Here is a 12,443-nt window from a genome sequence, read left to right as displayed (position 1 = left end):
TTATCTTATCGGCCAGCCATTGATTGAGCTTTGCCTTTCCGCTCTGCGCCGGGTGAAGTCATTTGGCCACAATTCGCCCGTTTTAGATACTGTATCTGCGGCCATATCTAATGCAGCAGCCAAAGCAGTCGCGATAATAACGACCTCCTTCAGTGTCAGTTGCTGTGGCTCTGCAATCGCCGTCTAAATTTAGAGACAGATCAGGCGCGAGGGACCCGATCTGGCCAAAACCAAACCAGACGCACTCGGAAATCGTAAATCAAGTAGCCGGAGGAGAACCAAGATGGACATAGAATCCGATTCGGACACCTCGGAGAGATGGGAGGACTTTTTTGGTAAGCGAGCGGGATCACTGAACTTCTGCGTGCAGAAATGACATGACTCAGCGGGCTGGGGAGGTGCACTGAGGAAAAATCACGTATCAATCACAGATAAATACTAGTAATATGGGTTTTCAGCATTTCAGACGAATTTAGTCTACATTTTAATAATCCATCATTGAAGGCATAAGAACAGAAAAGATTAGGGGACTATGCATTTTACTACTATATCTTCACAGTAGGATTATTAATAATATATTTATGTCCCGATCTTATATTTCTTCCTGTGTGGAGGCACTACGCATTCTCCAAGAACTCCAAACTCCGAATATGGACTTGCGTACAAGAACAGACCATCAAGTTGGCTTTCTTTGGCTCGGCGGGTTGGGGGATGGCGATGGAATGGGGATTGGGGCTGGTGCTGGTGCTGCGACTGGGGCCAATGCATTTGGTGGCTCGACGGCACCGTTCCGTTCCCATAACTGTACAAAAAGTGGGGGGAAAATAAAATAACAACCCACTGAGTGGTGGCATTGCGTGAATTGCGGTGTAACGGGTTCGCTTTGTTTTTGCATTCCGCTTTTGCGCAGTCCGAAATTTTTCGACATTATTTAAGCGCTCGAAAAGTCGGTTGTAATGAAATTTAATGATAATACATAATTTCGTGCCATTTTGACCCACATATTACCATACAAGTGTGGCCAAGAAAAGGTCTGTCTTCGGATTTGCAATTTATGTTTTGGGTGGCTCCATTCGGTTTGTTGACCCACTTAATTCGTAACGCCGATTTGCTTGTAACTTTCTGGCACATGCTGCATATTTGTTTTCCTTCTCGCCGAAAGCTTTCGTTCAATTATTGCATTAGTCACAAGTCTTGACACTGCGTTTCTTTTGTTGACTTTCTTTATTATTATTGCACGCCCGCTAACAGCGGATGTTAGATAACGCCGCCCTTAGCGCAACAGCGCTGTGAGTAGCTCTGTTAGTTAACCCATGTTCGGCCAAAGAAGTTTTTCAAACATACAAGAACCAATAAATCCCAAAAAATATAAGTAATTTTTAACTAAGCATTTAAAATATTTAAGTAATATTTAATATTATACTAATTGCAAGTATCTCTGTTAAAACTGTGAATTTAGGCAATCTTTGGGCCAACACAATTCCACACAAAATGTGTAGATAGAGAGAGTATAACTAATTTAGTCCAAAAAAAGAAAATAGCTTAAAACGGGTTAAGATGGTGCGTCAATTATTGATAACGAACACCGCGAATTCAGCAAGTGGCCTTTGTTATATCAATTATATACCCATGAGTAGGGCGAATGAATCATGTATGGGTGATCAGGGGGTACCGCGGCATTTATGGGTTTGTTCTCCTGATCCCACCAGCTTAGACATAGACGACTGTGCAAGTGGCTGGCATTTGGCGGGGTCACCAAACGTGACGCCATCTGCCGGCCGCATGTCCACGATATTACCGATATTGCATCGACCTATAAATAGAATATCGCCGGCAGTTGACCGCATGCACTATCAAATGTCACCAGTTCGTCTTCTTTTGCCCTTTCCATCTCCCTGTTTGTTTGCCTCTTCAACAACAGAGTCAACTTCAATTCCAGACAAACAAACAAAACGGGGAATAAGAAATTTTCATCTGTGGACACAAGTGTATGAGCAAGGGGGCGGGGTGCCAGGTCAAGTCGTTGAATTACCACTCGTAACCACAAACACCACGGGAGTCTGTTCATTCGATATTGTTAAAGATTGTGATCTGAGGAAACCTTTTTGGGCCCTGCGGTTCGCCATCGATTCTCTTGTGACATTTATTTGGCTGGCCTGGCTTTCATATTTGGTTTATTCAATAAATACTAATAGATATCGATGGTAGTAGGGCTAAGGCGTTAATAAGATTTCGCCGCAGGTATTTATTGACTTTTTGATAAAGCCGACAAGGCCAGCACAACAGACCTGTTCGTAGATTTGTGGCATGTGCGTGGCGGCCAATTGAAATACCCAAAAGTTAAGGGGTCAGTTTTGCAGTGCTCCACTTCCGCAGCCGCGGGGCAAAAGGTCCCAATTAAGGCAATTGACGAAGTTCATCTAATTAACCGCTGGCAAAGAGTTCGGTTTCATAATCGTTGGGTTCATTGGCCAATTGGTTGTTAATGCCATTACCTCACCCAGTTAGTGTTGTCGTAGTTCGCAGGAAATGCCCAAGTCAAGTGTTGGTAAGAGAACTATCAGTTGTTAAAACTTTCTCGAAAAAGTGACACATTTGTAATCTAGTTGTTGTATTGTGATAAGTTTGCACGTTCTTGAGGTAGAAAATATATTTGGAAATCCCACTTTAACCAACAAATAGAGCCAAGTTGGCACCACTGAGACGGGGCTATAAGTCTTGCCCCCTAATTGCCTGCAACCAGACTCTGGGATTTTGGAGTTGGAGTTGAAGCTGCAGTCATATCCCAGAACCAGACCAGACCTCAAGTGATCTGTGTGTGGGCCGGCAGTCGGCGTTCGTCTGACGTCTGACGACGTTTGTGGACGTCCTCTCAGCACCCAGCACCACGACGGTTCTCTAATTGCATTTCTCTCAGTGCAACGGCTTTTGTTGTGGGCGTTGCAGAAGGTCGTAAAATCCGAGTATTGTGCACGTCCCAAAAGGTTTTTCTCAATGAAGTTTGAAGAGTCTGTCTAGTCATATACCCTTACCAAAATGGGCATTAGGAAGTTGTAAACTTTATAGACTGAATAAATTTTTCAATTAAAAGTTCTAATTAATAGTAAACAGCACATAAAAGATAATGGATTTCTTGTTCGCATAAATGTGCACATGTAATGCGTTTTAATTGACAATGTAATGAAGCTTTTATTAAAATTTTACATTTTGATGATAGCATTGATGATATTCATATTCATATTTTCCAGAAGGGTATATAGATATCTGACTGACTGTCAAGAGTTTCGTTTTTTCCTGGGATCCTGGGGTTTAATGAACGCTTTTGCCGCTCACAATTCTATTTGGCAGCAGATTTACAACTTCCTTGCAAAAATGCCATTTGCTCCGGCAATTTACGCCCACCTTCGTCGAACGAGGGGGCGGTCTATGGATATACCTATGACATGCACTTAAGCCGCTTAGAACCTACATAGTCGTATATGGGTACTTGAGTTTATGTATACATATGTGTAGCGATCGATAGAAACTTCACGATCGTGAGTCACATTGAATCGAAAAAGAGAGTGACGGCCAAGAGAGCTGTGAAAAGTTATGTTATCAAGTTTTTTTTTTATTTTCTTTGGGTCTCGTCGTTCCTAGTGAAAGTAGTCACTGCAGTCACCCGTGCTCCCTCACGAGCCCCACCTTTCTCCCTCCCACTTTTCCATTCCATTTCACTGGGCAGGCACGCATGCGCAGAGCATTGGTCGCCGCTCTCACTCCCACTTGTGGGCAACGACCGGCAGAGAATCTGTCACGCTTCGTCGATGTCTCCGGCCGTCTCAGTTGCTCTTAATGGCCACCTATAAACCCATCCCGCTGACACACTTTCGCTTTCATCGACTGCAATCGCCGATCTCTGATTTGCATTAATGCTAAACGATTATTATTCGGAAGATGCAGTGAGAAAAAAATTCAGTTTTTGTCTCTCCAAATCAGATTTGAAAGATGGTTTCTAGAGTAGATTAAGTTATATATTCAATTTCTCCACGCTACAGCACTCGCTATATTGCATTTATATCTTTTTTATCTTTCTAGGGCTTCACTATTTAAGTAATGGGTATGGGATAGTCTCGACTTTAGTGTTCTTTCCCCTATTTTTTCTCTGTAGAAGGAACAATCGACATTTATTGTTCGTTTACTCAATCGTTATAAAATTGGAGCCTCTATTTCCCATACTCATTTGGCGAGTGAAACCAAAGCTCTATTTATTGATTAATTATCCCCCATGCCTGGGATTTGGGCAACGGAATTGGGTCATTGCAAATGGCAAAACACAAAATCAGCGGGAGTTGAGTGCCTTGGGGTATCACTAACTTTCTTGGCCGCATTTCGGCCGACAGCAGGGGGTGGCCCATTGCTGGAGTCAAGGTCATAACTATCATTAGTGAACACCTTTGGTGCGGTGAAAACCTGAGGAGCTATATAACTTTTACCTATGCCTCCTGAGTGATTCATACAAGCGCTTTTATTGCTCAAGTTTTTAATTGCGCCTCAAAATACCCGAGTTTATTTTCGTTCTTTTTAAAAGTGCTCACTTGAATAGTAAAAAATTCTATTGGCTTAGTTCGCTGCGAAGTAAATTCCAAAAATAGCTAAAAAAAATAAATGGATACCCATTGAATGAGTGAAAAACTATGATGAAACAGGCATATCGCTTTAAAGCGAATCGTCTACTATTAATGCGAAAAATTTCCGCATTGCTTGCAGCTCCCACTTTTGTTGTTTCGAAAGTGAATTCAAACGGTGGAAGTTTATATAATTTCCATACAATAGCAATGCAATTTTATAAATGGTACGCTTTCCAACTAAGTATTTCAATGGGCTATCTCACAAAAATACTTATTAAAACACTCGCCCCATTATTATAATTGAAATATTGCTGTAACCACTTTAAGTCGGCACAGAGATGACATTGATCCATGGCATTGAAACTTCCAACTGTCTTACGGTTCTGAAACGCACTGTATTCCCACATATACATACATATGTACATAAATACCGAGCAGTTGGGTGTAACGAAGTTTTTGAACGGCCAACCTTCAAATGTCAGCGACTGTTTTACATTGAGTCTCTGCTGCGGTTTAAAGTTGTAAAATGCATACGTAAAACAATAAACAATTAAAGATTCACACATCCAATGTGGAGTGTCTGGAAATTCCAATCAAAAAAGTCTTATTGGGCAAATGTTAGTCACATTGTCTCAGATTTCTCATTTTTCGTTTGCCAATCAAACAAAGCCCATGTCTGGACATTGTTTAAGTATTCATATGGCCAAAACAAATTGTTTACCTTTGGCCAAACATGGGCAAACACAGCTGTTTGGCAACAAAAAGCCAGAGCCAAATACAAAACAAATTGCGTTAGAATTGTGTTTATTTAGCTCGCCAAGCCGAACAAATGCAAAATTCTCGGAGCCGAAAAAGCTCTAAAAATATGCTGCTGAACAGGTTTGTTATTTAAATTTTTTTTTTTTATATTTTTGTACCTTTTCTGTTTAGCACAAAAGTTCAACAAAATTGAAAGAGAGCGAGTGGAAAACGTGAGCAGCTGTGAAAAGCAAACAATGAGAAGCGAGAATCTGAACTTTGCCCAAGCCAAATACAAAAGCTGCTTACATAAGAACTTTAAATGGGGTTTAATAACCAAAAAAAATAAAAGAACAACTTGTTAAATTTGTTTGGTAACCGATCTTAGCGCAGTGGAAAATTCCTTTTTCATGACAGCAATTATGAGTAAGCAGTTTAATTTTATTTACTATTTTTCATCGTATATGAAATATGTAAAATTCACACTACCTCATGTCAGTTTAATTTTCCAATCAAATTTTAAAGTGTGATCACTTATCGATCGATTGATTCATGATCACCTGCAGAAGACACCGATCGTAGGCATCTATCTTTATGTCTTTCGATGTCGAGTTTCCAGTTTCTTAAGCCACTCCCCTCTCACTCACGCCCACCTGCTAAATGCCAGTATACCTGCATTTGCATGATTTTCACATTAAAAACAATAGAAAACGCTTTAGTCAAGTTGCTCGACTATCAGATACCCGTTACTTAAAAGCAAGTGCTGTAGCATGCATGTTTAAGTTTGCAGTTCTATTCTAATTATTCCATAGAATACTCGTAGAACAGAAAATTGTCGAATATGAACGGTGGCGTCTGCCCAAAAATCGATGTTTCAAGTGAAAACTGGTTGGTGATGTGTGTGTCTGGTGTTTGAGCAATCTGCGTGATCAATACACGACGCTAATGTACAGATCATGAGCACTGATTGCGCCGCTGCATGAAAATCGGAAAAACTCGTTGTCGTCTGGTATCTGCAGCCCCGCTGCAGTTTGCAGTCCATCATAGTCTTTTCAGCCCGGCAACTTGTTCTCCAGTGCGGCGGAGATCATCGTCATGGACGCAACAATGATCATCACGATGATCGCGGCTCGTTCTATCCTCTTATTAATTTCCAACACAATCTGTGCGGCATATCATGTCAAAAATTACAAAGAGTTGCTTGTTCAGGGGGCTGGGTCAAACACATATATACATACATATACTCGAATGGTTTGAAATTTATGAGTTTGCTTTAGGTACCGCCGCTCTAATTAATTCGAATGAACATCGTCGGTTTGGCTTCGGGGCCCATGACCTGTGCACCAGTTTCCCAATACGCGTAGTATTTGCCCGGAAAATTAACGCCACGCCTTGTGGGCTCATTAAAAAATGGCAATCAGCGTGACCATTCCGTAACCAATAGTTTTACCATTTGGCCAAGATCAGCTAATGAAGGTACTGGGAGATTTTATTATGTGATCACTAACTATTTTAAGAAATTATGGAACATTTTTTTTTTACTTAATAACGAACTGGTATATTTTAGTAGCTATCTATCTGAGAATTTAGTTATTTTCGATTTATGTTAGTTTTTTGTTCACTGTGCCCAGCCTTCACCTTCACCTTCGATCTGGGGCTTCAAACCCATTTGTATGTCGCTGACGCTTTGTAATTTAAATGAATTTGTATTTAACAACATTATTTCGGCCAGTCGGCTGGCAATGGCCAACGTGGCGTATGATTTTAATGATACCCAGTCAAGTCTAAGGTTACAACGTTCATTTTGTTGTAATCCGAACTGTGGCTCAAGTTCGCTGGCGGATGGATTTCCTACATTTATTTCGCAGCGATTACTGACCGATTACGCCGGGCCAATATCCATGGACTACAAATTGTGCGGACATGCTAGCTAGCTGGGATGTGGAAAAAAAAATGAAAGAGTCCGAAAGACTTGGTCGTGATAACACGTAGGCCACAAACAAGGCGCGCATGCGAGTGCCACGCCCCCTTCGAATGCCGGATCGAGCTTAGTATTTTTCCTCATCTTTGGCACGTCTGTGGAGCTCGTAGCCGAGCAGCAACACCCACTCGATGGCCGACAGAGGTTTATCTCTTCTCGACTGGCTGCACAGTCTTATTTGGTTGGCATTGCCTGGTTTTATGACCTCCCCCCAAGAAAAGCAGAAAACCGAAAAATAACGAACAAAAAGACTACGGTTACGCCTCTCCTCGAGTCAGGTGCCGCAACAAAAGCTGGGGTCTCGCATCTCGGATTTCGGCCTAATGGCCAGCTCAGACTAAGCCATCTTGTACACATTTTTCTACTCATTTTTATGGCCAGCGTATAAATCTGACCGCCATCACAAGTGGATTTCCAAAGGCCTTATCTACAGAATCACACTTTCGTGGCGATTAGAATTTTTGATTTACAAGTCCCATTTGAATTCATTATGGAGAGTGTATCGATTATACATGGATAAACTTTGGACAAAGCAAAATGGAATTCCTCGACCAAAATGATTACCTTTTAATCAATTTTTCCCCTTGGCACTCAAGTCAAGCCAAAAATGCAGCCAATTGCAGAAATCAAGTCGATGAGCGATCGTAAAGTGCTCAGCGAATCGCGCACGTAATGCTCATAAATGAATTTGCATTTGCCGAACATGGGAACAAGAAATGCGAAGCCGAAACTGGCACAAATTAAGTGAAAAGTAGATACATATCTGTCGGCACCTTTTGGTCGATCATGTTTGACACAAATCAAATCGAAAGCAGCCGGCGAGCAACACGAAAACAAATCAAATTAATCCAAATCGATGGCGATTAGCAGGCGGCGAACAAGACGGGCGTAAAAAACATAAATGGCTCGGGAAGCTTATCACTGAATTTGGACGTGTCTCGGAGTGGGTGAGTGACCTGGACAAGCCAGCTCCACCTAATTAGCACCTCTAATTGCGGTCCGAGGTGTAGCACTAATTTGGGTAGAGTAAACACTGGAGTAAACGCTTTATTTAACCTTTTCTCGCTTGCGCAATCGCAGCTTTCGGCATCGGTGGCGTATGCGTAATGTGCTTCTTTATTTACTTATTTCGTTTTTTTTTTTTTTGGAGCATTTTGTTTATTCCGAGTGCATGGCTTTTCTTTTATTTGTCAATGTCGTGCAGTTGGCATTACGCCATTATTGTTATTGTTCCCTGGCGTACATTTCTCGGCCTTAATCTCTTAACCACTTCGGCTTATATAAACCAATTAGTCGCCTTGGCATTTGCATTGAAATGCATAATTTATGAGTGCAGAAGACAGAAGACAGGCAATTATTATCCAGCCAAATCCAAAAGTGTGGCAAAAGATATAAAGAAATGTTTTCCGCTCACACGAACATTAGGCGCAAATGAAGCAATTAAATTCAACAGATGCAGACTCATAAAATTATATTTGAATGTGTTGGATTCGTTGTCTGCGTCTGCCTCTCTGCGGAATATTATGTTAATTTCTATGCACAAAGCATAAAATTTTAATTTCGTGTAACTTTAATAGGCCGTAAAAGGTTTAACTTTTGAATTTTAATTACAATGCTCTCTGGTGATATAAGCCTGGCATAGATCATGCTGGTTCTCCAGATTGTTTGGTCGATTGAATTGGCTTTCACATCAGCAACGCTGCTGCAGTTCTGGGCGATTTATTGCGACTAAGCCAGCATTATCTGTGTCCAATGCGGGACTTTCTTTCATTACTTTGAAGCTATTTTTTTTCTACCAGAGAAATTGTTTGAATTTTGTACACAAAGAAGTATTGTTATGATGGTAGACGTAAAATAAACTTTCTTAGATTTCTGAAAATATAACATAATCGTTGATAATCCCATTCTACATTTAAATTGTTCAAAGTGACTGAATTTTTCTGAGTGCACTCTCATGTTTGGCTTTTTTGCCAAATTCATCTCCAGTCGAGTTGAGCCAAAGTATCTGTAAGCTACTTTTATAGCTCTTGCCGCTGCCTAATTGCTTTTCTCACTCGTTTCACCGTTTTCCTTTCTTTGCAGGTAAGCAGCCCACAAATCTCTAGACAGCACCACTGACCCACTTGCTCGGCGACAAGTGGCGCCACCAGGGGATCTCGAGGAGATTTCCAATCCCGCAGGGCGGCATCATACCTAAACCAATCGGATAGGGATGTATTCGATCTGATCTGCATGTGGGAGATATCTTTATTGCTATGTGTCACCATTATCGCAGTGTGCTTTCCACTCATCCACTGGCCCCTTCATGAGTTATGGTCCCCCATTCCCAGAGAGATCGGGTTAATTAAATGCGCTTTTCCCTCTTCGCTGACAGTCCGACTTTCCCGACCATTCGCCCTCGCTCAGTTGACAAGATGATGCTGGTATCCGCGGTGATAAGATCTTGAGATCGCCGATCCATTGACTCTGCTCCATATTTCGGCATGTGCGGAGGTGCCAACCTGTTCTCTAATTGGGTTAAAATGTAGTTGGCCCGGCCCAAGGCGGAAATCAGTCGACACAGCCGGGCGTTGGCCATTTAGCAATTGATGTTGCAAATGGCGAGTGGCATGATTTATTCGTGAGCCTGCCGACTGACCTGATTTTCGATTGCATTTTAATGATGCGAAAAGTGCCAAAAAGTGATAGCTGGTTTTGCCATAGATATTTAACTGACTTTGATATGGTTAGGAAACAAGAGTGGTAAATTATATTATAGAAAGATGAAGCATCTGGAGTTGCTATGTATAAAGTGTCTTATAGTATCATAGTAGCAACTATATTATATGCGACATAAGGGCAGCTAGTTATAATCATTTGTAGCAAAACCCAAGAGTGATCTTTAATCGGTTTAGAAAACTTTCGGTGAGACCATCTGGGAACCCTCACATCGGTCGACTGTGTCAAATGAACCTGTCAAACGTCAGCAGACATTCACTTTCTCCTCAGCGCAGCTGGCGCCTGGCAATGGGTGGTGGTCGGAGGTTGGTGGCTATGGGCTGGCAACGGTGGCTGGAGGTGAGCTGCATCCTGTGCCGCGCTAAATTGCAATTTGTTTATGCGCCCAGCACCCACACACAGACACACACGTTGCGAATCGGTAGGCAATAAGTCAAACGCCGCCGCCGAAAGTTCAACAAATTATGGAGAGCTAAAGGTTTCAGTAAACGCCGCACATTTGTTGCTATTTTTGCGCTTCCGTTGCATGTTGCAATTGCATACTGCATATTGCAGATGGAGTTGAAGTCAGTCAGGCAGTCAGTTAGTCAGCCGGCTGTCTATCATTTGCCAGGCACTCATGCCTTTCATTTTAGCCGCAGACAATTGCCATGCCTCCCCGGACAGCGGCGATCACCCGCAATATACAATCCCGATTCCCAATTCCCGCCATCCAATCCCCTCCTGCATTTTCCTGCCCTCAAAGAGGCCGCTCTTTCATTTTTGCCCGATCCGCAGTGCAATTTCTATTTGTGTAACGCTTCGTTTTCATTCATAACTTTGCGTTGGGCTGAATTTGGATCGGGAAATGCATTGGGTGCCCACAAATTAATGCTAAACTTTGTTTAAGTTGCACCACCACCACCCCGAAGCCCTCTTATGCAACATGCGATCCTTTGATTTTTCCATCTGCTGCTGCGTTCGGCGGCAATGAGGAAGTTGTCTTTTGTGGGTGACTGTGGCAAATGGCCAGCGTCTGATTATGATTATGGTGGGGTTAAGTTTCGTCGCGATTTGCTGCGGTTTTTTTTATATATATTTTTGTTTTTGCTTTTTCGGCTGCGAGGCGATTGCCCGCTGTGATAGCCCAAATGTGTGGCAGGCCAAAATAAGCGACTGAAGTTATTGTTATTGGATCATTACTTTGGCTATAGAAAACAGTACAGCCTGAAAAGGTCAGTAATTGCTTGGCGTTTTAATTTAAATCAAGTGGTTGATGCCTTATGACTGATGAATGAAATACAATGAAAAAACACTACTACTTTTGTTTTTATAGAAAGTGTGTATATTTAACAAGAATTCCTTTTAATATTTACGAAAGTAACTCATCGATTGTTATGGTCTGAAAACAAGATTTCGACTTGGCAGCTGCACGTCCTCGACCTTTCCGCGATCGGCCAAGTGGCTGAAGTGGCTGCTGCCAGCTTTTCAATAACAATAAAGCTGAGATCCCCGCGCTCCCCACTCTCTAAATCACCTTGTCAGTCGTCAGACAATGCAGCCTGGCGCGTGCTTCTGGCCAGGCCCAGATAAGGCCCAAGAAAGAAACCAAGCAGCCAGCTCCTCGGGGAGATGCAGATGCAGATGCCAGACGATGACAGCTTCGAGCCGAACCAAGCCGAGCCTAGCCCCCATTTGCCTGGCCCATTAAACGGCAGCCCAGGTGGGCGTCGCCCCGCATCCTGGCCTTCACCATGTCTCCCTGCCCCTGCCTGCTCCTCATCAACAGACAACAATGGCAACGGAGGCGTCATCTACCAGACTACGCCGGCAAACAAATGTGTCCGTGCTGCTTGATGATGACAGGTCCCAGGATTCGCGTAATGAGTTACCAACACTTTGCGAAATAGGGATACAGGTTCTAGATTCAAACTATAGTATGTATAACCGTCAATTGGAATGTTTCAAAAACAATTAATCTAGATAGTTGAAAATTTCGAGTAATTCCGTTGATTTGTATAATTCCCAACCCATTGAACCTATAATTTTTCGCTGTGCATGTCTGAGGAGCCCGGTTTTTAGAGTGGACCCAAATTCCTGGGGGTTGGCGACTGACTCCATTTGTCAAGCCAAAGTTTAAGCGGCGTCATGTGCATTAATTGTGGCAAATGTTTGCCCGAGCTTTGAGCCCAAAACAAACAACCGGAGGGCAGGGCAGTTGGCTGGCTAGCAGCTCATGATTTTGGGGCGGTCTTGAGTCTTGAGCTTGAGCATGAGCGAAAGTGATTTCGGCCGCCGGCTGCATAAATCCTGCAATGAATAATTTAGTCGTTCGCCAGTCGCGGCCGTGGAATCGAATGGAATGGAAACCAAACGAAACGTACTCTTTGGGGGAAGCATTTAAGCCGCAGGAGTTG

General features: G+C 42.6%; 1 protein-coding gene across 2 annotated transcripts in view; it reads left to right on the top strand.

Annotated features, from left to right (window-relative positions):
* Positions 1–187: 187 nt before the first annotated feature.
* The window catches only part of LOC117135510 (pleckstrin homology domain-containing family G member 1), a 41,360-nt gene continuing 29,104 nt past the window's right edge, over positions 188–12,443 (top strand). For both annotated transcript variants that reach the window (XM_033295746.1, XM_033295747.1), the window contains exon 1: positions 188–335. In XM_033295746.1, coding sequence (XP_033151637.1) covers positions 284–335 — 52 coding nt within the window. In that variant the 5' untranslated portion in view covers positions 188–283. The remainder of the gene's footprint in view (positions 336–12,443) is intronic.

Source organism: Drosophila mauritiana, chromosome 2R (assembly GCF_004382145.1).
Source record: "Drosophila mauritiana strain mau12 chromosome 2R, ASM438214v1, whole genome shotgun sequence".
NCBI classification, from domain to species: Eukaryota; Metazoa; Arthropoda; class Insecta; order Diptera; family Drosophilidae; genus Drosophila; species Drosophila mauritiana.
The sequence above is the reverse complement of the archived record's forward strand: the minus strand, read 5'-3'. Positions and strand labels throughout refer to the sequence as shown.